General features: G+C 35.9%; 1 protein-coding gene across 1 annotated transcript in view; it reads left to right on the top strand.

Moving 5' to 3' along the window:
• Positions 1-23,968, top strand: part of CNTLN (centlein) — a 362,865-nt gene that overhangs the window by 328,891 nt on the left and 10,006 nt on the right. The window contains exons 22-25 of the mRNA XM_052645165.1: positions 278-415; positions 1,276-1,461; positions 17,796-17,981; positions 20,446-20,523. Of these exons, the coding sequence (XP_052501125.1) occupies positions 278-415; positions 1,276-1,461; positions 17,796-17,981; positions 20,446-20,523 (588 nt within the window). The remainder of the gene's footprint in view (positions 1-277; positions 416-1,275; positions 1,462-17,795; positions 17,982-20,445; positions 20,524-23,968) is intronic.

Raw genomic sequence — 23,968 nt, 5'->3', positions numbered from 1 at the left:
AATTTAAGGATAATTGCTTTACAGAATTTTGTTTTTTTCCGTCAAACTTCAAGCTTAACATGAATCAGCCATAGGTATACATATATATATATCCCCTCCCTTTTGAACCTACCTCCCATCTCCCTCCCCCTCCCACCCCTCTAGGTTAATACAGAGGCCCTGTTTGAGTTTCCTGAGACATACAGCAAATTCCCATTGGCTATCTATTTTACATATGGTAATGTAAGTTTCCATGTTACTCTCTCCATACATCTCTACCTTTGTGCATTTATTGTAGGTAAAGACATTAACTGAGGAGTGTTCCAACAAGAAAGTATCAATTGATTCACTAAAGCAAAGACTTAGTGTTGCTGTAAAAGAGAAGTCTCAGTATGAAGAGATGTATCAGCAAACTAAAGAGGAGTTAGAAAAAAAGGTATGGTTTAGGATATTTTAGCTTAGAGGTGGACTGTAACAATCTCTTTTTTATTTTTATTTCTCCCCAAACCTACTATGAGTTACTTAAATGTTTAAAATGTTCTGCAAAGGACATTTATATCTCTACCTAAAACACTAAGAATTTGTTTACTATTAAAGGTAATGCTATATTAGAGAAACAGATTTTGTTTATCTTGATGATTTATAATAAATGAAAACTGTTGTTAAGAACTTATATTTATATAAGTAGATATAAAGTTTTAGGTCCATAAAGGAGATCAGCCCTGGGTGTTCTTTGGCAGGAATGATGCTAAAGCTGAAACTCCAGTACTTTGGCCACCTCATGCGAGGAGTTGACTCATTGGAAAATACTCTGATGTTGGGAGGGATTGGGGGCAGGAGGAGAAGGGGACGACAGAGGATGAGATGGCTGGATGGCATCACGGACTCGATGGACGTGAGTCTGAGTGAACTCCGGGAGTTGGTGATGGACAGGGAGGCCTGGCGTGCTGAGATTCATGGGGTCGCAAAGAGTCGGACACGACTGAGGAACTGAACTGAACTAAACTGAAAACTTATAAACGAATTAAATACTTCCATTTGATATATGAAATCTTTTAGTCCAAAATCCCTTCCATGTCTTTAATGATTTATAATTTTTAAAAGAATAAATTGATTTCGATGATAAATATGTGGTAATATGTGCTTAAGATAGTCATTGAAAATAAAGTTTTACTCAAATGAAAATAAATACAAGATATAAAGAGAGTAATGAAACCCTTTTTTTATCTTACATCTCTAACTTCCAAATCTGTTTAAGAAACATATTTTTATTCTATGATTACTGGTCTTTTGCAGGATCTCAAGCTTACTTTCCTCCTGTCAAAAATAAATGAGACTGAATCTGCCATGGCAGAGATTGAAACAGCAGCATCTAAGCATCTTCAAGGATTAGCAATGCAAAGTGAGCAGGCCCTAGAAGGGGCACAGAAGAAACTGCTACTAGCCAGTGAGAAAGTAGAAGAGTTCACCATATTTGTGAAGGTTTGAATTATTTGCACTTTACTAACTGGTGCTTTAATTCAGGCGCAGAGGGCAGTGGCCTATTTCAGATGATCTGGGGTATTCTTGAATTTCCTTTCTGCGTTCTTTCCCAAACCACAAAGCATCTTCCCGTACCCTACCCACCACACTATTCAGATTTTGTCTATGAAAGATGCATTTTCATAGCTTGAGTTTAAAAATGTCCACTATGTTTTTAATATTCTTTTTCTAGTGTCAGTTTAGTTATGAAATTGTGGTAATCACATAAGCAAGACATGTTTTAAGACCAAAGAATTGAGTTATTTCCATTCCACTTCCTTTTAAAAATCACCCAAGCAAGAACAACCAGAAGCTTGATCCATGATCATTGACGTTAAGAGACAGAATTGAGTTATTTCCATTCCACTTCCTTTTAAAAATCAGCCAAGCAAGAACAACCAGAAGCTTGATCCATGATCATTGATGTTAAGAGACATTGCACCTGGGCCCCATAACTTATCAGGCATGGAATGGGTAAGTGAAGTGAAAGTGAAGTGAAGTCGCTCAGTCGTGTCCGACTCTTTGCAACCCGTGGACTGTAGCCCACCAAGCTCTTCTGTCCATGGGATTCTCCAGGCAAGAATACTGGAGTAGGTTGCCATTTCCTTCTCCAATGGATTGGGTAAAGGAATGGTAAAAGATCTGGCAGGACAAAAGGAAGGCAAACTAGAATATCTACAAAGGGTGTACCATCTAGAAATTATCTGCCCACTGAATAATCCCAGAAAGGCTTAGGCATTGGCTATACAAGGAACCACCGAAGCTAAGAGTGGTGGGGGAAGGGAGAATACCAGGTTTTGTTTCACAGTATTTATAGGAGAGTGTTTAGACCTCTGGTCTGTACTTCTGCCCTGACATGGTCAGCCAGTATTCCTCCCTAACTATTCTGGGAAAATGTAGAAGGAACAGTTTGGTTTCAGGGATAACAAGGGACTGAGGCCTGGGAACCTGGCGATTGCTCCACTCTTTTTAATGCTGCTATGAGTTGTTTCGGAGAGGGCAATGGCACCCCACTCCAGTACTCATGGCTGGAACATCCCATGGACGGAGGAGCCTGGAAGGCTTCAGTCCATGGGGTTGCTGAGGGTTGGACACGACTGAGCAACTTCACTTTCACTTTTCACTTTCCTGCATTGGAGAAGGAAATGGCAACCCACTCCAGTGTTCTTGCCTGGAGAATCCCAGGGACGGGGGAGCCTGGTGGGCTGCCGTCTATGGGGTCACACAGAGTTGGACACAACTGAAGTGACTTAGCAGCAGCAGCAGCATGAGTTGTTTACGCTCCTATTTAGTGCCTTTTATTCTGCCTTGTATTGTAGCTAGCAAACAGGTCTGTTGCCATTATGCTGTCCCCTTTGCTGAAGATGTGAATTTGACCCCTGAGTTGGGATGATCCCCTGGAGAAGGAAATGGCAACCCCCTCCGGTATTCTTGCCTGGGAAATCCCATGGAAACAGGACTAGGGCCTGTTGGGTCACAGTTCACTGGGTCACAAAGAGTCAAACACGACTTAGCAACCAAACAACAGAAACAACTGGCACATAATAGAGCTTGCTAAATTCTTGAGAAATTGACTTTATATCTGCTTCAAGAATAGTGCTGGACACGTAATCATTGCTCAGATTGAAACCTCTGTGAAGGCAAGAGCTATGCACACTCATAATGAGCATAGTTAAAGAATGTTGAGCATAGTTAGAGAATGTACATAGTTCCTACATGGAACATTATGATCAATGGGACTCATTCCGTGCAGAACTTAATAGGGTACAGGTACACAAAATACACATTATTACTATTATTAGTAGTATTAATAGTAATAATGTTTGTTCTGGCCCTGCTGTGGAATCTGTGTTCCCTTTAGTTTTTTTTTCATTTATGCATAGGGCACAACCAGATTATAGCAGAGGTGGAGTGGCCATCTGTTCTAGATCTAGTCTTGAATATGGAATTTTACCCTGGAGTAAAATCAAGTGCTTTGAGCATCTGGGCTGGATGTATGTGGCAGAGCTGAAGCTTTGAATTCTCCTAATAACTGAATAAAACACACTAGGGAAATTTCTAGAAGTATTTGCTCAGTTTGATTGAGGCCTGATAATAGGCTTGTTAACGTGCTTGTATGTGAAAATCATGGTCAATTCCATCTTCTCGGTGGCTTTTGTTAGCTGATAAATAAATACCAGCCAAAGAACAACATTTATCCGGAAGCTTAAATCATTTAATTATCAATATGTACTTGCTTGTTAACATTTAGTAAGATGATTAAGGCATATAAATTTCTTGATTCTTTAGTAAGAATATTTTTAAAGCATTATAATTTTATTTTTAATGTGTACAATTGTTAACACTGGTACTGATCTACTCAATTATGATTTTTCTATTTTTTTAAACTTTATTAGATATGACATATAACATTTTATAAGACTAAGATATACAATATGATGACTTGATACATGTATATATTATGAAAAGTTTACTACAATAGGTTAGTTAACACATCCTTGACCTCACATAATTGCCATTTTGTTGTTATTGTTATGGGAAGGACATTTAAAATCTAGTCATAGCGAATTCCAAGTATACAGTTGAGTATTGTTAACTATAATCACTATGTTATACATTAAATCCCTGGAACTTATTCTTCTTATGATTGGAAGTTGGTACCATTTGACCAACATCTCATTTCCTCCTCCCCTCAGCCCCTGGCAACCACTTTTCTACTCTCTGAGTTTGCCTTTTTAAAATTCCATATATATATAAGTGATATCATCCAGTATTTGTATTTTTCTATCTGGTTTATTTCACTTAGCATAGTACTCTCAGGGGCTCTCCATGTTGTCAGAGATGTCTGGATTTCCTTCTTTTTATGGCTGAGTCATTCATATTCCATTGTGTGTGTGTTTAATCTCACACACGCACACACATATTTACTACGTTTTCCTTACTCATTAATACATTGATGGACACAAGTTGTTTCCATGTCTTGATTAGTGCAGGTAATGCTGCAGTGACCATTAGAGAGCATGTATCTCTTTGCAATTCCTTTTTTATTTCCTTTCAATATGTGCTCAGAAGTTGGATTGCTGGTAGTTGTCATTTGTAATTTTGGGGGGAACCTCTAGACTGTTTTCCATGGTGGCTGTACCAGTTTACGGTCTGACCCACGGTGCACAGTGTTTCCCTTTTCCGAACATCTTGCCAGCATTTGTTCTTTCTTATCTATTTGATAATAGCCATTCCAACAGGGGTGAGCTGATACCTTGTGGCTTTGATTTGCATTTCTCTGATGATCAGGAAGGTTGAGCGCCTTCTCAAGAACTTGCTGGCCATTGTATGTGTTCTTTGGAAAAGTATTTGTTCAGATTCTATTTCCATTTCTAAATTGGATGTTTGGGGTTTTGTTATCAAGTTGTATGCTGCTGCTGCTGCTGCTGCTGCTAAATTGCTTCAGTTGTGTCTGATTCTGTGCAACCCATAGACGACAGCCCACCAGGCTGCCCCATCCCTGGGATTCTCCAGGCAGGAACACTGGAGTGGGTTGCCATTTCCTTCTCCAATGCAGGAAAGTAAAAAGTGAAAGTGAAGTCACTCAGTTCAGTTCAGTTCAGTTCAGTCGCTCAGTCGTGTCCGACTCTGCGACCCCATGAATCTCAGCACGCCAGGCCTCCCTGTCCATCACCAACTCCCGGAGTTCACTCAGACTCACGTCCATCGAGCCCGAGATGCTATCCAGCCATCTCATCCGCGGTCGTCCCCTTCTCCTCCTGCCCCCAATCCCTCCCAGCATCAGAATCTTTTCCAATGAGTCAACTCTTCGCATGAGGTGGCCAAAGTACTGGAGTTTCAGCTTTAGCATCATCCCTTCCAAAGAAATCCCAGGGTTGATCTCCTTCAGAATGGACTGGTTGGATCTCCTTGCAATCCAAGGGACTCTCAAGAGTCTTCTCCAACACCACAGTTCAAAAGCATCAGTTCTTTGGCGCTCAGCTGTCTTCACAGTCCAACTCTCACATCCATACGTGACTACTAGAAAAACCATAGCCTTGACTAGATGGACCTTTGTTGGCAAAGTAATGTCTCTGCTTTTGAATATGCTGTCTAGGTTGGTCACAACTTTCTTTCCAAGGAGTAAGTGTCTTTTAATTTCATGGCTGCAGTCACCATCTTCAGTGAAGTCACTCAGTCGTGCCCAACTCGTAACAACCCCATGGACTGCAGCCTTTCAAGCTCCTCCGTCCATGGGATTTTCCAGGCAAGAGTGCTGGAGTGGGTTGCCATTGCCTTGTCTGATCAAGTTGTATGAGTTATATATAATTTAAAGTTAGGAAGTATGATGCCTCCAGCTTTGCACTTCCCTAAGATTGCTTTGGCTAGTCAGTCTTGTAGTTTCATCCAAATTTAGGGGATTTTTTTCTATTTTTCTGGAAAAAATGGCATTGGAACTTTGATAGAGGTCTTATTGAACCTCTCGATGTCTTTGGGTAGAATGAACATTTTAAGAATATCCACTCTTTCAATCAGTAAGTGCAGGATATCATTTCATTTATTTGTATCTTCTTTAGTTTCTTTCATCAGTGTCTTTGAGTTTTGGGTGTATAGATCTTTCACTTCCTTAGTTAAATTTATCCCTAAAATTTTATTGTTGGGTGCTACTGTAGGTGGGATTGTTTTATTCCTTTTTCACATGTTTTATTGTTAGTGTATAGAGACACAACAAATTAATTTTTATCTGTGACTTTGTGTCCTACAACTTTACTGAATTTGTTGATTAATTTTAACAGCTTTTTTGGATGGAGTTCTTAGCATTTTCTACATAAAAGATCATGTCATGAGCAAAAAGAGACAGTGTTACTTCTTTCTTTCTGATTTGGATGCTTTTTGTTTCTCTTCACTGCCTAATTGCTCCAGCTAGGACTTCCAGTTCTGTGTTGAACAGGAGTGGTGAGGGTGGTCAGCTTTCTCTTGTTTCTGATCTTGGATGGAAAGCTTTCAGCTTTTCGTTGTTGAGTGTGATGTTAGTTTGGTTTTGTATTATATGGCTTTCGTTATGTACAATATATTCCTTCTATACCCAGTTTGTGGGGAGTTTATCATGAAAGAATGTTAAATTTTGTCCAGTATTTTTTTTTGCATTTATTGAGATGATTGTATGATTTTTATCTTTATTCTTTTAATGTAGTATATTACATTTATTGATTTGTATATGTTGACTTATTCTTGTATTCCAGGGATAATCCCACTTGAGCATGGTGTGTGGTCCTTCTAATGTGTTGTTAAATTCAGTTTGTTAGTATTTTGTTCAGAGGTTTTACGTCTATATTCATCAGAGGTATTGGCCTATGGGTTTCTTTTCTTGTACTGTCTTTATCTGTCTTTGGTATCAGGTTAATGCTGACCTGAGTTAATGAGTTTGAAAGTGGTCTTTCCTTTTATGTTCTTTGGAAGAGCTTTAGAAGAATTGGCATTATTCTGTCTTAGGTAGAATTCACCAGTGAAGCCATCGGGTCATGGGCTTTTTTTTATTGGGAAGTGTTTGATTGCTGATTCAATCTGCTAACTCACTGATCTGTTCAATTTTTCTGTCACTTTGTGATTCAGTCTTGGTAGATTGTATATTCTAGGAATTTATCCATTTCTTCTAGGTTGTCCGGTTTGTTGGCATATAATTGTTCGTAGTATCCTCTTATGATTCTTTGTATTTCTGTATTGTCAGTTGTAATATCTTCTCTTTCATCTCTGATTTTCTTTGTTTAATTTATTTTTTTAATGGAATGATAATTGCTTTACAGAATTTTGTTGTTTTCTGTTAAACCCAAACATGAATCAGCCATAGGTACACATATATCTCCTCCCTTTTGAACCTTCCTTCCACCTTCCTCCCCGTCCCACCCCTCTAGATTAATTTTCTTAATTTCAGTACTGTCTTTTTCTTGGTAAGTGTAGATAGAAATTTATCCATTTAGTTTGTCTCTTTTAAAAACTAGCTCTTAGTTTCACTGATCTTTTCTGTTCTCTTTTTGTCTCTATTTATTTCCACTCTGCTCTTTGTTATTTCCTTCCTCTACTAACTCTGGGTTTACTTTGTTCTTTTTCTAGTTCATTGAATTATAAAGTTAGATTTTTTTGAGCTTTGTTTGCTTTTTTTTTGCTTAATGGTCCCACATAACAGTGGAGGCCAATGACAGGAGTTGGGTGTTGGTGTACAGGTGCTCAGGTGGAGGGGCTCACTGCAGCTGAACAGTGCAAGCCAGTGAGAGGAGACAGGGCCAGGTCTGGGCCCACACACAGCCGTGGGGGCCTTGGCGGTTGCCATACAGTCCTGTAGCCATAGAGTCTCACCACAGGCACTCACAGATCATTAGAGGCCAGTGGCAGACCATTGGCAAGAGGCCCTCAGTTGAAGAGGTAAGCTCCAAATGCATGCACATTTATCTATCACTACAGGGGTCTGGGCTGGCATCTTGCACTTGTGCAGGTGCAAAGGCTAAGCTGGCTTCCCTGGCAGATTGCAGGGTCCAGTTAGGGTCAGGGAGGGACTGTCAGATAGCATTTGTGAAAGTGGAAACCTGTGGGGGGAAGGTGAAAGTGGTGAAATCTGCAGGGGGTCCATGTCAGCCATCCTAGGCATTGGTTTCTTCAGTGGTGAAATCTGTTGGGATCCTATACGGAGTTGGTTACTGTGAACCACAGCTGCTCCTGGTGTATAGCTGATATTGGGAGCCCTGGCTGTTCTTTGTTTTTCCAGCCTGTCCCTATATGTCTTGACCTTGTCAGTCTCTGGGTAGGGTGAAGCTGAAGTGATCTTTCATGCTGTGATGTGAAAAACTGGGGAAGTTGGTTGCTCACCTCATTCTTCCTTTCCCAGTGAGGGAGCCCCTTGAACCCTGGAGTTCACTGGCCCTGAGCTGTGCTGCCCTGGGGGATGGGATGGTGCAGGCACAGTGAAGCTGTCCTTCCTTTTTTTTGTATGGAGTTATTCTCTCTTTTTTGGCTTCACAGTGTTGCTGAAATTTCTTGAGGGGAGTCCTGAGCCCTTCCAGAGGTATTTTAGTTTGTGAATGTCTAATTGTTGATATTTGTGGGGGGATGGACACTGGTACCATTCTGGTGATGTGACTTCTTAATTATGATATTTAAAATCCAATTTGAATTAACTCTTTCAGTCCTATCATTATATAAAAAGGGTAAATTATATATATAGCATTTTTAAAGAAAAGCTTTTAATAAAAATACATTGAGTGAAATTTAAAATATGTAAATTATATCTTAATAAAACTATTTAAGCTGTTAGAAAAGACATTATTTCTCCAAGAAACTATGATTGTAGGGGTGACTCCATGGTACTTGAACAGCCAATTATAACCTTAATCTTACTGAAAATCTAATCACTTCATTATGATTCAAAGAAACTCAAAAAATTTTTATAGTTAGCTAACACAGATCAAGACTCCTTAATAAAGACTGGAAAGCTAGATCTAATAAGACTGGAATGAAATAACTTGTTTCACTCTAACACTATTGCTGACTGCTTACAATAAATCTTATTGAAATATTGAAAAATATAGTGACTTTAAGTTGGGATATACATCCAAGAAAGTATTCTTATTTAGAAAATATAATCAAATATTGAGATATTTTAAGAAGTTTAAGGAGGCTGACATAAACTTTTATAAATTCATTTAGTATTTGTTGAATGCTTATTTTGTATGGTACAGTGTTTTTACTTACCTTGACAAGTGATAGCCAAGGACCATTGTTCAACTGATGCAAATAGAGTAAAACATTTTTAAGCTTCGAAAGTTTTTAACATTGGAGTATTTAAAGACTTTTGCACAATTTTGAAGTGCTTAGAGAAAAGCTGAGCAGATTTTAAACTGGTAAGAGAAAGCAATTTTGTATTGGATGGAAGGGAAGTAAAAATACAATCCAGATGGAAGTAACACCCAGAGCTGAAAACAGGCAGAGCACCAGCATAGAAACAAAAGGCAAGTGTGATCATATGAAAACAAAATCTTAACCTGGATATAAGGGGGGAAGTAAAACATTTCAATGAACTTTGTACAGTGAGACTTTACTATGTATCTGAAAGGTATAGTTTGGAAGGGAGGAAGAATATTTGAGCATCAGGAAGTATATTTCAGCAAAATAACATAACATTATTTAATAATACAGACATTTTTCCCAAATATACCCATGTTGCTTTCAGCCAGGTAATGGCAACATTGCTGTGAGGCTTCCATGGTTAGTCTTGTTGTTACTTCTAAGACTTTTTACTACATGCACCTCATTTATCCCTCTTTAACCATACTGACTTTCTTGCTGTTCTTTGAATACTGCAAGCCATGTTTTTTTTCCTCAAAGTCTTTGCTCTTTCCTCTGTATATTATTGATAAAATAGCTTACCTCTTCGCTTCTTCAGGTCTTTCTGCCCAGATGGGACGCTTGTCAATCTTTAGAACAGATGGTAACGATAACCCTGTATGAGAGACAGCAAAAGAGACACAGATGTATAGAACAGTCTTTTGGACTCTGGGAGAGGGAAAGGGTGGGATAATTTGGGAGAATGGCATTGAAATATGTATAATATCATACAAGAAATGAATTGCCAGTCTAGGTTCGATGCAGGATACAGGATGCTTGGGGCTGGTGCACTGGCATGACCCAGAGGGATGGTATGGGGAGAGAGGTGGGAGGGGGGTTCAGGATTGGGAACACATGTACACCAATGGCAGATTCATGTTGATGTATGGCAAAACCAATACAATATTGTAAAGTAAAAAAAAAAAAATAATAATAATAATAAAATTAAATTAAGAAAGAAACAATGGAAAACAAAGACTCCTATAAAACCTACAATTAAATCTAAATAGCTTGATGTCAGTGATTATAGTATCAGAAGTTGTGAGAGGGTGGTTGTAAGGGATGTTTCTTTTTTGCTTTGGTGGAACATACAGAGGATGAGAAACTCTAGATATTGATTCAAAATATAATATTGATTTTATTGTATTAAATTAATCAAGTTTACTTAAATAATATTAAATATATGTTCAGGAGTTTTAAAGGTGACTGCAAGAATAGGAATCAAGCATTTAATTTTCAAAGAATTAGAGGAAATTTAAAAAAAATTAAAATCTCCATCATTTCAATACAAACCAGGAAGAAGAATGCGAGGAAGGAAGGAAGGAAAGATAGAACAAAGGAGAGGAACAGTTAATAAGAAGCATGGTAAATAAAAAGGATAGGATGATACAAACATACCAATAATCATAGTATATATAATGAAGTTGAAATATATTTTAAAAAAAGAAAAAAAAAAGCAAAGAGACTATGAGATTCTGAAAAAGATGCACCTAAAACATGATACGAAAAGCCAAAAAAAATTAAGAATAAAATTATGATATCCTGCAGTTAGCTTGTGAGAATCAATTTTGCTTATCTTTTCCCAGCATCTCATTCATGTTGGTTGTTTGAAATCAATCATGTGCAAGTACCTAACACCATAGAAATTGGCAAACATTACAAGTCATACCCATCCCCTGCAAGAGCTTGTTTACCAGCACACAACTGAATATATTCCAGCTAAATGCTAAAAAAAAGAAGATACAGCAATATTATTTTGAGACAAATTAAGGAAAAAAATTAATAAGGGTAAAGCAAGCAATTTCATATTGATAAAAATGCATAATTTGCCAAGAAGATATAAAATTCATGAATTTTTATGTACCTGGCAACATTAAGCAAAATTTGGTGAAACTACAAATGGAAATCAAAGAATCCACAAAGGTATTTTCTGTCGTCTAGTATATTATACTTAGAAATAAACAATCCAAATAGAGAAAATGTAAGCAAGGCTCCTTTCTTTTCAAACCCATGTGGAACATTCACAGAAATTACTTACATTTAAGTCTACAAAGTTCAAGTTCAAAAAAGCAAAAATCATTTAGGCAAGGTACCCTGAATAGAGTATAATGTAACTATGATTTTAGCAAATAATCAGCCAAATGTTTCTGTCCACTTAGAAATTCCAAACCCATCTATATGATTTTCGGGTTATGGAGAAAATAAAAAGTGAGTTTGTGAACTATTTCAAAGTGAACTATAATGAAATACCAAAATCTTCAAAATTCAGCCAAAATTTAACTTTCAACTCAAAATGCTAGGAGAAAAAAACAAAAAAACTCAAAGTAAATTTTAAAATTGCTTTTATAAAAAAAAAAAATCCATAAACTGTAAAACAGCTCCTTTCCCAAAATAAACTGAACATGTACAACTGAACTGTGATTTTCAATGACATATTTATGGACCTAGGAAATTCAAGAGAATCCAATAATAAACTATTAAACAGATAATTCAGCAATAATTTCAGAACAAAGTCAGCATATAAAATAAAGTAGACTTTAGAAGTAATAGTATATTTAGAGTACTATTTGTAAATTTGTATTTATAATGATAAAAAGAAAGTATTAAATACCCAGGAATAAACCTTCCAAGAAATGCAAGCAACCTATAAAGTGAGCTATAAAACACTGAATGACATAAAACAGAACTAAATAAATGGAGAGATATACTGTTTTTCTGAATGTGAAGAAATAATATTGTTAAATGTGAGAATTCATTCCATATCTCATCTATGTGTCAGTGCTGTCCAAGATACAAACTGGTTCCAGAAATATAACTGAAAGAAAGAGGATGAAGATGGCTGAAGAAGGAGAAGAATGGGAAGGAAAGAGGAAAAATTTTCCTAGGAAATGTTAAAACATGCTATAAAGCTGTATAAATAAAATGGCATGATTAAGTGCAGGAATAGATGCATAGAGCATTGGAACAGAAAGAGTTACAAAAACAAGCCCATCTAAGGGAATTTAGAACATAAAGTTTGTATTTTTTATTTCAGATCAGTGTAAGGGAAAGTAGTCAATAATGGCCTTAGAAAAATCGCTTTCAATTTAGAAAACAATATAAGCTTAGCTATATACCTCAAACAACCCACAGGTATCTATTTTACATTGATATAAAATCCAAGAATAAAGAAGAAAATGGTTAAAAATACAAATTACCAATATCAGGAATAAAAGATGGGATATCACTACAGAAACATAAGTAACAAGGAAATTATATGAATGAGTTTATAACAATAAATTTGACAATTTAGGTGAAATGAACAACTTTTCAAAAAAGTACCTGCTGCTGCTGCTGCTAAGTCGCTTCAGTCATGTCCAACTCTGTGTGACCCCATAGACGGCAGCCCACCAGGCTCCCCCATCCCTGGGATTCTCCAGGCTAGAACAATGGAGTGGGTTGCCATTTCCTTCTCCAGTGCATGAAAGTGAAAAGTGAAAGTGAAGTCGCTCAGTTGTGTCTGACTCTTAGCGATCCCATGGACTGCGGCCCACCAGGCTCCTCCATCCATGGGGTTTTCCAGGCAAGTGTGCTGGAGTGGGGTGCCATTGCCTTCTCCAGTGCATGAAAGTGAAAAGTGAAAGTGAAGTCGCTCAGTTGTGTCTGACTCTTAGCGATCCCATGGACTGCGGCCCACCAGGCTCCTCCATCCATGGGGTTTTCCAGGCAAGTGTGCTGGAGTGGGGTGCCATTGCCTTCTCCAAAAAAGTACCTCTTACCTGTCATATAGTGGCTTCACAATCATATACCACTAGCATCACATTTTAGATAGCTTCAGGTTTTTGGGAGTAAAGCTGAGAGACAGACCACTTGTAGAATGAACACAGCCCTAGAGCTTCCTTTATTCCTTAGCAAAGACTGAGTATAAATATTCGGTATTTACTGTGGCCAAGTTTCTGGCAGAGAGGTCTGCCTAAGCCAGCAAGCTGAAGGTGTGACAGTGCACGCCAAAAGAGAGGAAGGGCCCCATCCCCACCCTGTCTGCACACTGAGGACCCAAGGTTGAGCATTGTCTACAAGAGTGGACATCAGCCAAACCCTTTGCTCTTTTCTCTGATTGACTCAGTGTAACTTCTAAACTGCCCTGAGTCCCTACTAAACTACCAAGAGAAATGGTCAGAACTATTAGGAATTGACTTCTTTCATCACAAAAACTAACAGGAGATTGAATTGAAAATATGAGTAGCTCTTTATTAGTTAAAGGGATTGGATTTTTTTTTTAAAAATCTAAAGCCTTCACACACAAAAACACATGTACTATCTCCAGATCCAGAGGGTTTCACTGAGCAAACTTTCAGGAAAAATATACCACCATCTTACAGAAATTATTTCAGAAAATGTCAGAGAAGAAAATAAGTCCCAGTTCATTTTATGTGACCAGCACAACCTTAAAACCAAAACCTGACAAAACATTGTAAGAAAACAGAAGCACCAGTCAGTATTTCATCATGAACATCAATGTAAAAATTCTCAACTGCATATCAGTTAATCAAATCAAGCATTATATGAAAATAATTTACACCATGAATAAGTTTATATAATTCTAGGAAAGAAAGATTGATTCAACAGTTCTAAAAAATAGCAAAGTCAATATAATCAAATACTCCCTAAAAATCATTTGGCAAAATTCAATACATATTTATGATACCAAAAACAACATGGAAGTATACAGCTATCAAAGCTCATTGAACTAAACACTTAAAATGTACACTATTTCATTCTAACTATACTTAAATTAAAAAAAAAAATTGAGGAAAACAGGATTTATGAAGCAAGTTACAGAGATTCAACATATGTATAATTGGAATCTTGAAAGAAGAAAAGGAATGATGGAAAAGAACAAATATTGAAGCTATAATCCAAAAATAATTTTCAGAAATAAAGACTTCCAAGAACATAACATGAACCACGGAAAATTTGATGTAATGTCTAACATGACATGTCTAACATGTCATACCCTGTATATGTTCTGTGGCCTAGTAAAGTTTCTGGACTCAAAAAAATAATAGTCAAGAAAAATGTTCATGTCATATATAAGGATGAAAAAATAAAGATGAGACAACTCTGAAAGGCTGTCTCAGCTCCGAGGCTCCATAGGTATTGCTCCTAAGTACCCTCTCCCACATAAATCTCCATCTCAGAGTGTGTATGTTTTCTGGCATTCCCACCCGTAACACACCACAAAGAAAAATCTGAATTAATGCTGAAAAGTAGAATTTCTTTATATATTCTACTTTCTGAAAAGTACACATTTCTAGGAAAATTGTAATGTACCAAAAGTCCCTCTAGAACAAATGGAAAATTAAAAGAAATTGCCAAGAAAGTATCTTTCTGTACAATAAATACTATGCCAAATTCAGGCGAGTGCTACAATGTCAGTAAAGAGCAGATAGATTTAATTTCATTAAAGCTACTGAAGAACATAGAAAGAGAAGATACCTTCCAAATATTTTTGGAAGATTGCACAAAATTGAAACAAATCAATCTCTTATTAATGTAGACATTCCAGATGAAATATCAGCAAACAGAGTTCAGCAGAACATCAAAAAATAATATACCACACTAAGTGGAGTTTATTCCACAGATGCAAGGATAATTCAATACTAAGGAAATTATTAAGAATCCTACTAATAGATTTATGATGAAAAATCACATGATAGTTTATATGGATGCTAAAATGGATTTAAGACAATCTGGTTTCCGTTTTTGTAAGAAATTAAAATATGTAGATAGTTAACTGTGTAAAACTACATTATATATTTTATATTAATACTTATTTTTTGGTATATTAAAATACAGCTCTCAAATTAAAATCTAGCATAGTCTAATAGTTAGATTCCTACTGAAATCAGGAACAAGTCAATTGTGTCCATCAATATTACTATTTAATATTATTCAGAAATAACTTAATAATCAATTCAATAAAAAAGAAAATGGAGGTATAAAAATTGGAAAATAGGGGATTCCCTGATGATGCAGTGGTTAGGACTCCATGCTCTCACTGCCAAGGGCCTGGGTTCAGTCCCTGGTTGGAGAACTAAGAACCCACATTCCATAAGCTGCAGAGCATGACCGAAAAAAAAAGGTTGGAAAATAGGAGATAAAATTATCAGTATTTGCAGATATGATTTAATTTCTGGAAGCTAAAGAGGAATAAGCTGCAAAACTCTTATAATAAATAAGAAACTTCAGCAAATTTATATATTAACAATCTTTATGTCTACAAGCAACAATAGGTACTAGAATCAGCCCCTACAAAAAGTAAGAGGCCCAGGAATAAACAGATCTATAAAGAGAAAACCTTTAAATAATCCTCAGAAACACAAATAAAGACTTAACCAACTGGAAGGGACTACCATAGTCTTTGATTAGGAAGAATCAACATTCTAAAATGTGAACATGATTGAATAAAATTTAACGTGATTTAAATAAAATACCAGTAAGAATGTTTAGACAAGCTCAATCTGAAGTTTATATGGAAAACCAAACAATCCAAAATTAACAAGAAAAATCTGAAAAGAATGGTAATTGAAAGGAGATACCCCTATTGGATTACATTTATGACAAAGCCTCACTAATTAAAATATACTATAAAGCTTTACTAATAAGACAGATGGAACAGAATAGAAAGTTCAGAACCTGATCTAAACATGCATGAAATCAATGGGGAAAATATGGACTATTTACTAGGTGGTGGTGAGACAACTATGATTTTATATAATAATTTTCTAGAGGATTACAAATGGACAAAACACTTATAACTGCAAAATATTACAAGTGGCAGAAAAAAATCATGGTTTGAATAACACACACATATATATACTTTTATATATATACATATATATATAAATTGTGGAGAATGCTTTTTAAAGTATCACACCAAATTCAAAAGTTATATGGGAATAGATTCATTTAGTGTGTTAAAATTTTTTAAAATATTTTTCCTTTGCATAAAATATTATCATTACTATCAAAAAGTATGAAAAAAATTAGAAATCCTCGACATATAATTTCCCTAAAGTATAAATAATCCCTATAAATCATGAAGAAAAATAGATAAAAGACAAAAGAAAAAAAATTATTTGTTAAGGCTGATGCTCAATTTCATTTTTAATAAGAGAAATGAAACTTTAAAATACAGTGGTAAAAAATTTAAAAACTAAACTGAAAACCCGATTGGTGTTTTGCCAGTAGTATGGAGAAACAAGTACTTTCATATGTTCTTTGTGTAGGTGTAAATTGGTACAGTCTTGGATAGAGGGAGAATTAAACAACAGCTTTCAGAATTACAATTGAACACACTCTTTGGTCCAGCAAATTCACTTCCAGGAATATATCCTAGGGATGCAAAATATATATACAAGCACCATTATTTACTGCAACATTGCTTAGGCTGGCAAAACATTGAAATCTACCCAAACATCTAGCTAGCTGCTCTTAGCCCACAAAGCCAAGCATCGGACTCCAGAGCTCTTTTCACCCAGAGTAAGAGCTGCCTTTTTTCTTATGCACACATAAGCATGTGTTCTCAGAGGGAGAAATTAAAGACTCTTGTGGATGTAAGCCTAGATTTTTATGATTTTTGTCAATACTTTATTGTCGTCTTGCCCACACATAATTTAATTGCACTTTTACTCAACTGTCCTTATTAAATCCTTTCAAAACTTTCTAGTTCAGTTTTAATAGAAACAACGTTTTTCTGCCATTATATTTCATTAGTTTATGTAATAATTAAATCAATTATATAACTAACCTGTTACAACTGATATACACACTTAGGAATAAATACATCTGACAAATGGGATCAGCTCAACTGGTGGGAGAGTTGTGCTCTGGCATGATACTAATTAACCTGCTTGTATATATATTTTGCATCCCTAGGATATATTCCTGGAAGTGAATTTGCTGGACCAAAGAGTGTGTTCAATTGTAATTCTGAAAGCTGTTGTTTAATTCTCCCTCTATCCAAGACTGTACCAATTTACACCTACACAAAGAACATATGAAAGTACTTGTTTCTCCATACTACTGGCAAAACACCAATCGGGTTTTCAGTTTAGTTTTTAAATTTTTTACCACTGTATTTTAAAGTTTCATTTCTCTTATTAAGCAGGCAGGTTTCTCTTATTAAGTATTCACCAAGGCAGCAGTTGGCGAATCTGAAAGAGGGATTGGAGCAATTTGCTTAATCCAGCAAGTTGGTTAAGTGATCATGTAAGAGAGCTTAAATTGTGTCCTGACAAAAAGTAAAGAGCAATCCATTTTGCTCCAATATAAATAAAATCAGAATAATCCTAATAAAAAATGATTTGCTAGTATCTTCACATTTTTGTGTTATGACTGCTTTCTCTTCATTTATTACTTCCATATGAGCCCATATTCTTTCCAATGTGTTGCAGGCCTTGGTCAGAGAGTTACAAAATGATGTCCATTTGATTAGGCGACAAATCAGAGAGCTTAAAAAGATGCAGAAAAACAGGAATGCTTGTAAAACCTCAACCCATAAAGCCCAGACCTTGGCAGCTTCTATCCTGAACATTTCACGGTCAGACCTAGAGGAAATACTGGACACAGAAGATGAAGCGGTAAGATCACTTAAATATTTATTAATATAGGAGTTTTTACACTGATTGTTAAATATATATTTTTATTTGTTTTATAGTTCTTAGAATTTCATCTTTAAGATAATATTCATGAAGGCAAGATTATTAATATACCAATGAAAGATACATCAAGAGTATTAACTAACTCAAAAAACCTTTAGAGAAATTTAACTGTGTAATATAGAAGTAAGCCAGTACATATAACCTTTAGAACTGCTTGCTTGTTATTCAGGTCAGTTATCTTTCCCTGCCTCTTCCATATTCTTTAGTTAATCATACATCTTATAAGCTATTATTTTTAATTAAGCCCATTTGAAGAAGTTAGTTAGCTGGATCACGATTGATTTCAGGGGTTTTCCTCCTATATGAGATTTTTTAAGAGTAGTAAATATATTGGCTTTTCTAGCTAGATTTAACATTATCGTTGATCAAGTTAAAGAAAAGGGTATTCATTGCTTTAAAGTGGGTAAAATAATCCGGCCTGAGTGAATTTATATGCATATACCTTATAAGTCTGCAGTAGCATTTCTGTACCTTCTGAGGAGGGCACTGCATTTTTGATAGTTTATTACCTCATCAACAGCAGAACCTCATACACAGTCTTCTGTGAAACCTGTGGAAGATACTCAATCCTGTTCTACTGTTAAGTTTCTGAACTTTAATACATTAAATATTAGATTTTTTTATTGTTTAGAAAGAGTAAAGAGATGATGGCACTCATAGCTTCCTTATAAATATTTGCTCAGTGAATAAATAAAATGATCGACTTCAATGTTTGCACGAGAACATCCTTCAGCACCCCTCCCCCGTCAGCTTCTCAAAACATTTCTCAAACAGAGCAGATCTACAACTTCCAAAGGTTTTTAAACTGCCAAGAAGTCTTAGAAAGGAGGTCAAAGGAATCCTATAGCGATTATTTTCATCCTATGAGTGAGTAGGATAGTGAGTGATCAGTTTCCTCTTTTCAGCAGCTATGCCACAATGTCTGTGAATTCTGAACTTTGAAGTCCAAGAGTGTTATGAAATACAATATCAAATATAAAACACACAGGAAATAACAGTATCTGTGGCAAGGCTGTTAACTATCTCTTAACTAGACATTTAAGTGAAACTTGATGGATAAAGAAGAAACCTAACAAAATATTAAGGTCTTCCACTGTTGCCTAAAAGTTTTAAAACAAGTAGACATAGCAAAATCCCTCGTGTGTTTGTGTGTGTGTGTGTTGCAGATACATATTCTGGAAGACAGGGCCTCTGCCTTTATGTGGTCTTAAAACATGCCCTTTCTAGGACTTACAAGTTTAAAAAAAAAAAAAAAAAACACTCCCTTTGATTAGAAAACTTAGAAAAAGTTGTCCCCATTGAGTATATGAATTAGTAAAGGGTATCTCTTGTTAGTCCCAAAGTAGCTGGAGCATTTCTGTGAGGAAATGACACCCTGGCCTCTGGGAGGATGCAGTATGGAGCCAGGGGTACACAGAACCAAAACATGTGTACCATACAACCTTAACTGGAAGCCCTCCTGGAAAAAACGCACTTCCATGAGGGCTCATTGCACACACCTGGATATATTTACTAGCTTTCATTTTAGATCTGAGCTTGTTTGGACTGATGCCTGCATTTTTCAGAGGTCTAAAGAGTTGAGTGACTTACCCAAGTAGAGGCCAAACTGCCTGAATTATATGCGTTAAGCTATATCCAAGCCTTGTAAATTCATGTAAAAACCTATGACAGACTATGCAAAGTACCTTGCCTGATACCTGGCATACAGTAAATTTCAACAAATGTTAGTTTCCCAAACCCTTCTCTTTTTGAAAAGTACATTTTTTTTTGCGAACTGAATCATGATTTTAACTGAACAGTCAGTTCAGTTGCATATGTGAATACATTATACTTTCAGAATATTTCACCTTGACAATTGAGGCATTGAAAATATTTAGTGATCTACAGTACTTTAAGTTGGAGTGTCCCTTGCCTATCAGTTAGCGATTGGACATTTTAAATAAGGAAGCATTTAAATATACCAGAACCTATGCCTGTCCTATTTTGTCTGTAATTGTAACAATTACTCCTTAGTTATCTACTGACAAGTCTGATTTTTGAGTATAAAGTTTTATATTATCTTTTGAGGGTCACTTGTAAATAATTCTTTTCTAGAGCTCCATCTTCTTTTTCACTCTGTTTTAATAACTTTCACTTCCACTCAGTCCATACCTTGAGCTCCACCATGAATACAGAAATAAAATATTCCTGAATTATGAAATACAGATATATAGCTTTATATTCCACATAAATGGAGATATTGAGCATTGATTTGAATATTCTCCATTTTGAAAGGACAGGCTGCTCTTTGTTGAATCCAATTCTATCAGTATTTCTCTATATAACAGTATGATCAAGTTCATATAAATGAAATTAACTACAGTGTTTTTATTTTTTCCTTTAGGAAATTGAAAGGACAAAGACCGATGCTGAAAATGACAAAGAATGGCTGTTGTACATTCGGAAACTTCTTGAAGGACAGGTATTTCACTTTTCTACTTCATTTATTAAAAGTTGCAGATAAAAATTCCAAGCTTATTTTTTTTACTAGATGCCTAAAATTTTGGAAACACTTACACATTACTTACTTCTGTTAGGTAAAGAAGTATTCCAATAGGCAGACAGCAATGTTAACCCTCTATTTGTACTTTTGGACTTAACAAATGAAGCAAATGCCTTGGGAAAGAGCCAACACAGGTCTTAGCAAATGCATTAATTAAATTATTGAGTCAACGTCTATGCTTGCTAGACTGAAAAGGATCCATTCTCTCAGCTCTCTTAGGAAAAGAGATTCTTTATTATGTGTCTTTAAAGTTAGTAGTTGATATGGACACCTGAGGAGTTCACGAGTTTCAGTGACCTTTTACTGTGGCCCTGTTTCCAGTCAATTCATGTTTTCCTCACAGCCAGACAGCTGTTTATTACTGTGTCTTCCCGCATTCTCTACAATATTTTCTACTGAGACCTCGAGCAGCTTGTTAGTGGGAAGTAAATATTGATTTGGCATCCTGTCAATGCAGAAAGAATGAAAAAATTTCTACCAGAGGCCCCTCAAACATTTTCCTATCGACATTTTCTGGGCCGAGTGGAAAGCTGCACAGAGGATGACAAGGCCAAGACGAGTGGAAATCCCTGAGGGGTCTATTGAGACTGCTGCTGTGACCTGTGTGATACTTTTTCTTCTCTTTCAAGTATTTTTTTAATACACATATAGTCTGCTGGGATGTGCCCCTCTTGTAAGTGATCAGGGCAGTTTATTGGCAGGTGAGAGCCCTGCTTTTCTAGTCATAGCTGGCTTTTGTTCTGATATCACTGACAGCATGTAATGTATTCTACAACTTTTTCATTATGGTTCTTTTTGCTCCACCTAATTATTGTCAATTTCAAAAATGAATTTGATTCAAAACAGCTAAAATGTATTTCTCAAAATATTTTTTAAAAAATTCTTGTTCTGTGAGTGCAGTATATGGGTTTTTGGAAAAGCAAGAATAAGTAAATAATATTTGAACTATTCATATTCTTAGTTCCCATTTGATATATTTTTGAAACATATCTGGAAATGCTATAACTATTACTATCTATAGTAACAGAAGGTGCTGGGCACTTTTTTGCTTCAAGTTGTTTAAGTGCAGACATGCAGGTGCAGGGCAAGCCTTCTTGCTTTTGAGAAGAAAAGCTATTTCTCAGTCATGTTGCATTCCTAGCACCCAGCCCAGTACCTGGCACATCAAAGGAGTTCAGTAATGATTGATATGGGTTATTTTTTTTAACTAGAATGTTATAAAAATATACTTTTAATGGATTTTTAAACATTCAACATGTAAGTATGACCTTTTGATATAGAAGTATTATCATCAATTATGAACATAAAAATCATAAATCCATATGTATAAATCTTTATTAAATGTTACTAAAGCTCTATTGACACCAGATCTGCACATGTAGATATACATATGTGCATTCTACATTATCTGGATATATGCTTATTCTGTCCAGTGAGTGTAAAAAAATCCTGTTGAAAATGGCATTAGACCGCTTAATACTGCAGTTTGATATAATGCCTTTTTGTGCCACTGAGCCTGGACTCTGGAATATAATTGCCTGGCAGTATTGATTTAATTGCCCCAGGTTTATTTGTGGACTCCTAATTATTGACTGAAGGTAAATTTAATGGAGCAGCCTCTATGAACACTGGGAAACTGCTGCTGTTGCTGTTATACATAATGAACTGCACCATGTGCCTTTAAAGCATTTGTCAAACTAATTTTATTTCACTGTGACAGTATGATAACATTTAAAAAGTCAAAGACTTTTATTTTTATTACTGACATAGGTGGTTTTGCTGATGTCTTTGAATTCTGTAAGAAAAAAAAGTAGGGACTTCATTGGTTGCACTTGAATGTCACTTTATAATTATGCCCAAGAAAAAATCTATAAAATAGAAAACATCTCTTTTTAAGCCTACTTTTTCTCTCTCAATTCTAGCAATTATATTTGTCCTGATTTTAGAAAAGGTTTTCTTTGTCCACTAGTTTTTGAGAGTCTAAGTTATGCTCACAGGATTATGTGGGTAAAAGTGTAAATATGTTCATTCATTCATTTTGTTTAGTTTATGCCATATAGCTCCCTGTACCTGAGGTTATGTGATCTTGAAGCTGTGGATAAATTGAGTGTGTTCCCTGAAAAATGCCAAATTAATTAAATATTGATATTTGATTATTAAAATACTTTGAAGATTAAATTATAAGAAAACTTCCCTTTTATGTCCTCCCTCTGTGTTGAGTGCTGTATATAATAGAATTCTGACATCATAGGAGTGAATCTGGCCCTGAAGTTTTATCTTTTCTTATTAGGATTAGGCAACAGAATTGTTTTCCTGTTAAAACAACTTTTTCTGCATTCATTTGACTTAAATTTATATTGATAAAATAATTGCTGCAAAATAAAAAGCTTTCCTACCATGTGACCATTTCTGTCCTTTATCGAGCCCATCTTTGCCTGAAATGTTCCCTTGGTCTCTCTAATTTTCTTGAAGGAATCTCTAGTCTTTCCCATTCTGCAGTTTTCCTCTATTTCTTTGCATTGATCGCTGAAGGCTTTCTTATCTCTTCTTGCTATTCTTTGGAACTCTGCATTCAGATGCTTATATCTTTCCTTTTTCCTTGGCTTTTCACTTCTCTTCTTTTCACAGCTATTTGTAAGGCCTCCCGAGACAGCCATTTTGCTTTTATACATTTCTTTTCCATGGGGATAGCCTTGATCGCTGTCTCCTGTACAATGTCACGAACCTCCATCCATAGTTCATCAGGCACTCTATCTATCAGATCTAGTCCCTTAAATCTATTTCTCACTTCCACTCTATAATCATAAGGAATTTGACTTAGGTCATACCTGAATGGCCTAGTGGTTTTCCCTACTTTCTTTAAGTCTGAATTTGGCAATAAGGAGTTCATGATCTGAGCCAATCAGCTCCCGGTCTTGTTTCTGTTGACTGTACAGAGCTTTTCCATCTTTGGCTGCAAAGAATATAATCAATCTGATTTAGGTGTTGACTATCTGGTGATGTGCATGTGTAGAGTCTTCTCTTGTGTTGTTGAAAGAGGGTGTTTGCTATGAGCAGTGCATTCTCTTGGCAAAACTCTATTAGCCTTTGCCCTGCTTCATTCCATATTCCAAGGCCAAATTTGCCTGTTACTCCAGGTGTTTCTTGACTTCCTGCTTTTACTTTCCAGTCCCCTATAATGAAAAGGACATCTTTTTTGGGTGTTAGTTCTAAAAGGTCTTGTAGGTCTTCATAGAACCATTCAACTTCAGCTTCTTCAGCGTTACTGGTTGCGGAATAGACTTGGATTACTGTGATATTGAATGGTTTGCCTTGGAAATGAACAGAGATCATTCTGTTGTTTTTGAAATTACATCCAAGTACT

Source organism: Budorcas taxicolor, chromosome 8 (genome assembly GCF_023091745.1).
Source record: "Budorcas taxicolor isolate Tak-1 chromosome 8, Takin1.1, whole genome shotgun sequence".
NCBI classification, from domain to species: domain Eukaryota; kingdom Metazoa; phylum Chordata; class Mammalia; order Artiodactyla; family Bovidae; genus Budorcas; species Budorcas taxicolor.
The sequence above is the reverse complement of the archived record's forward strand: the minus strand, read 5'-3'. Positions and strand labels throughout refer to the sequence as shown.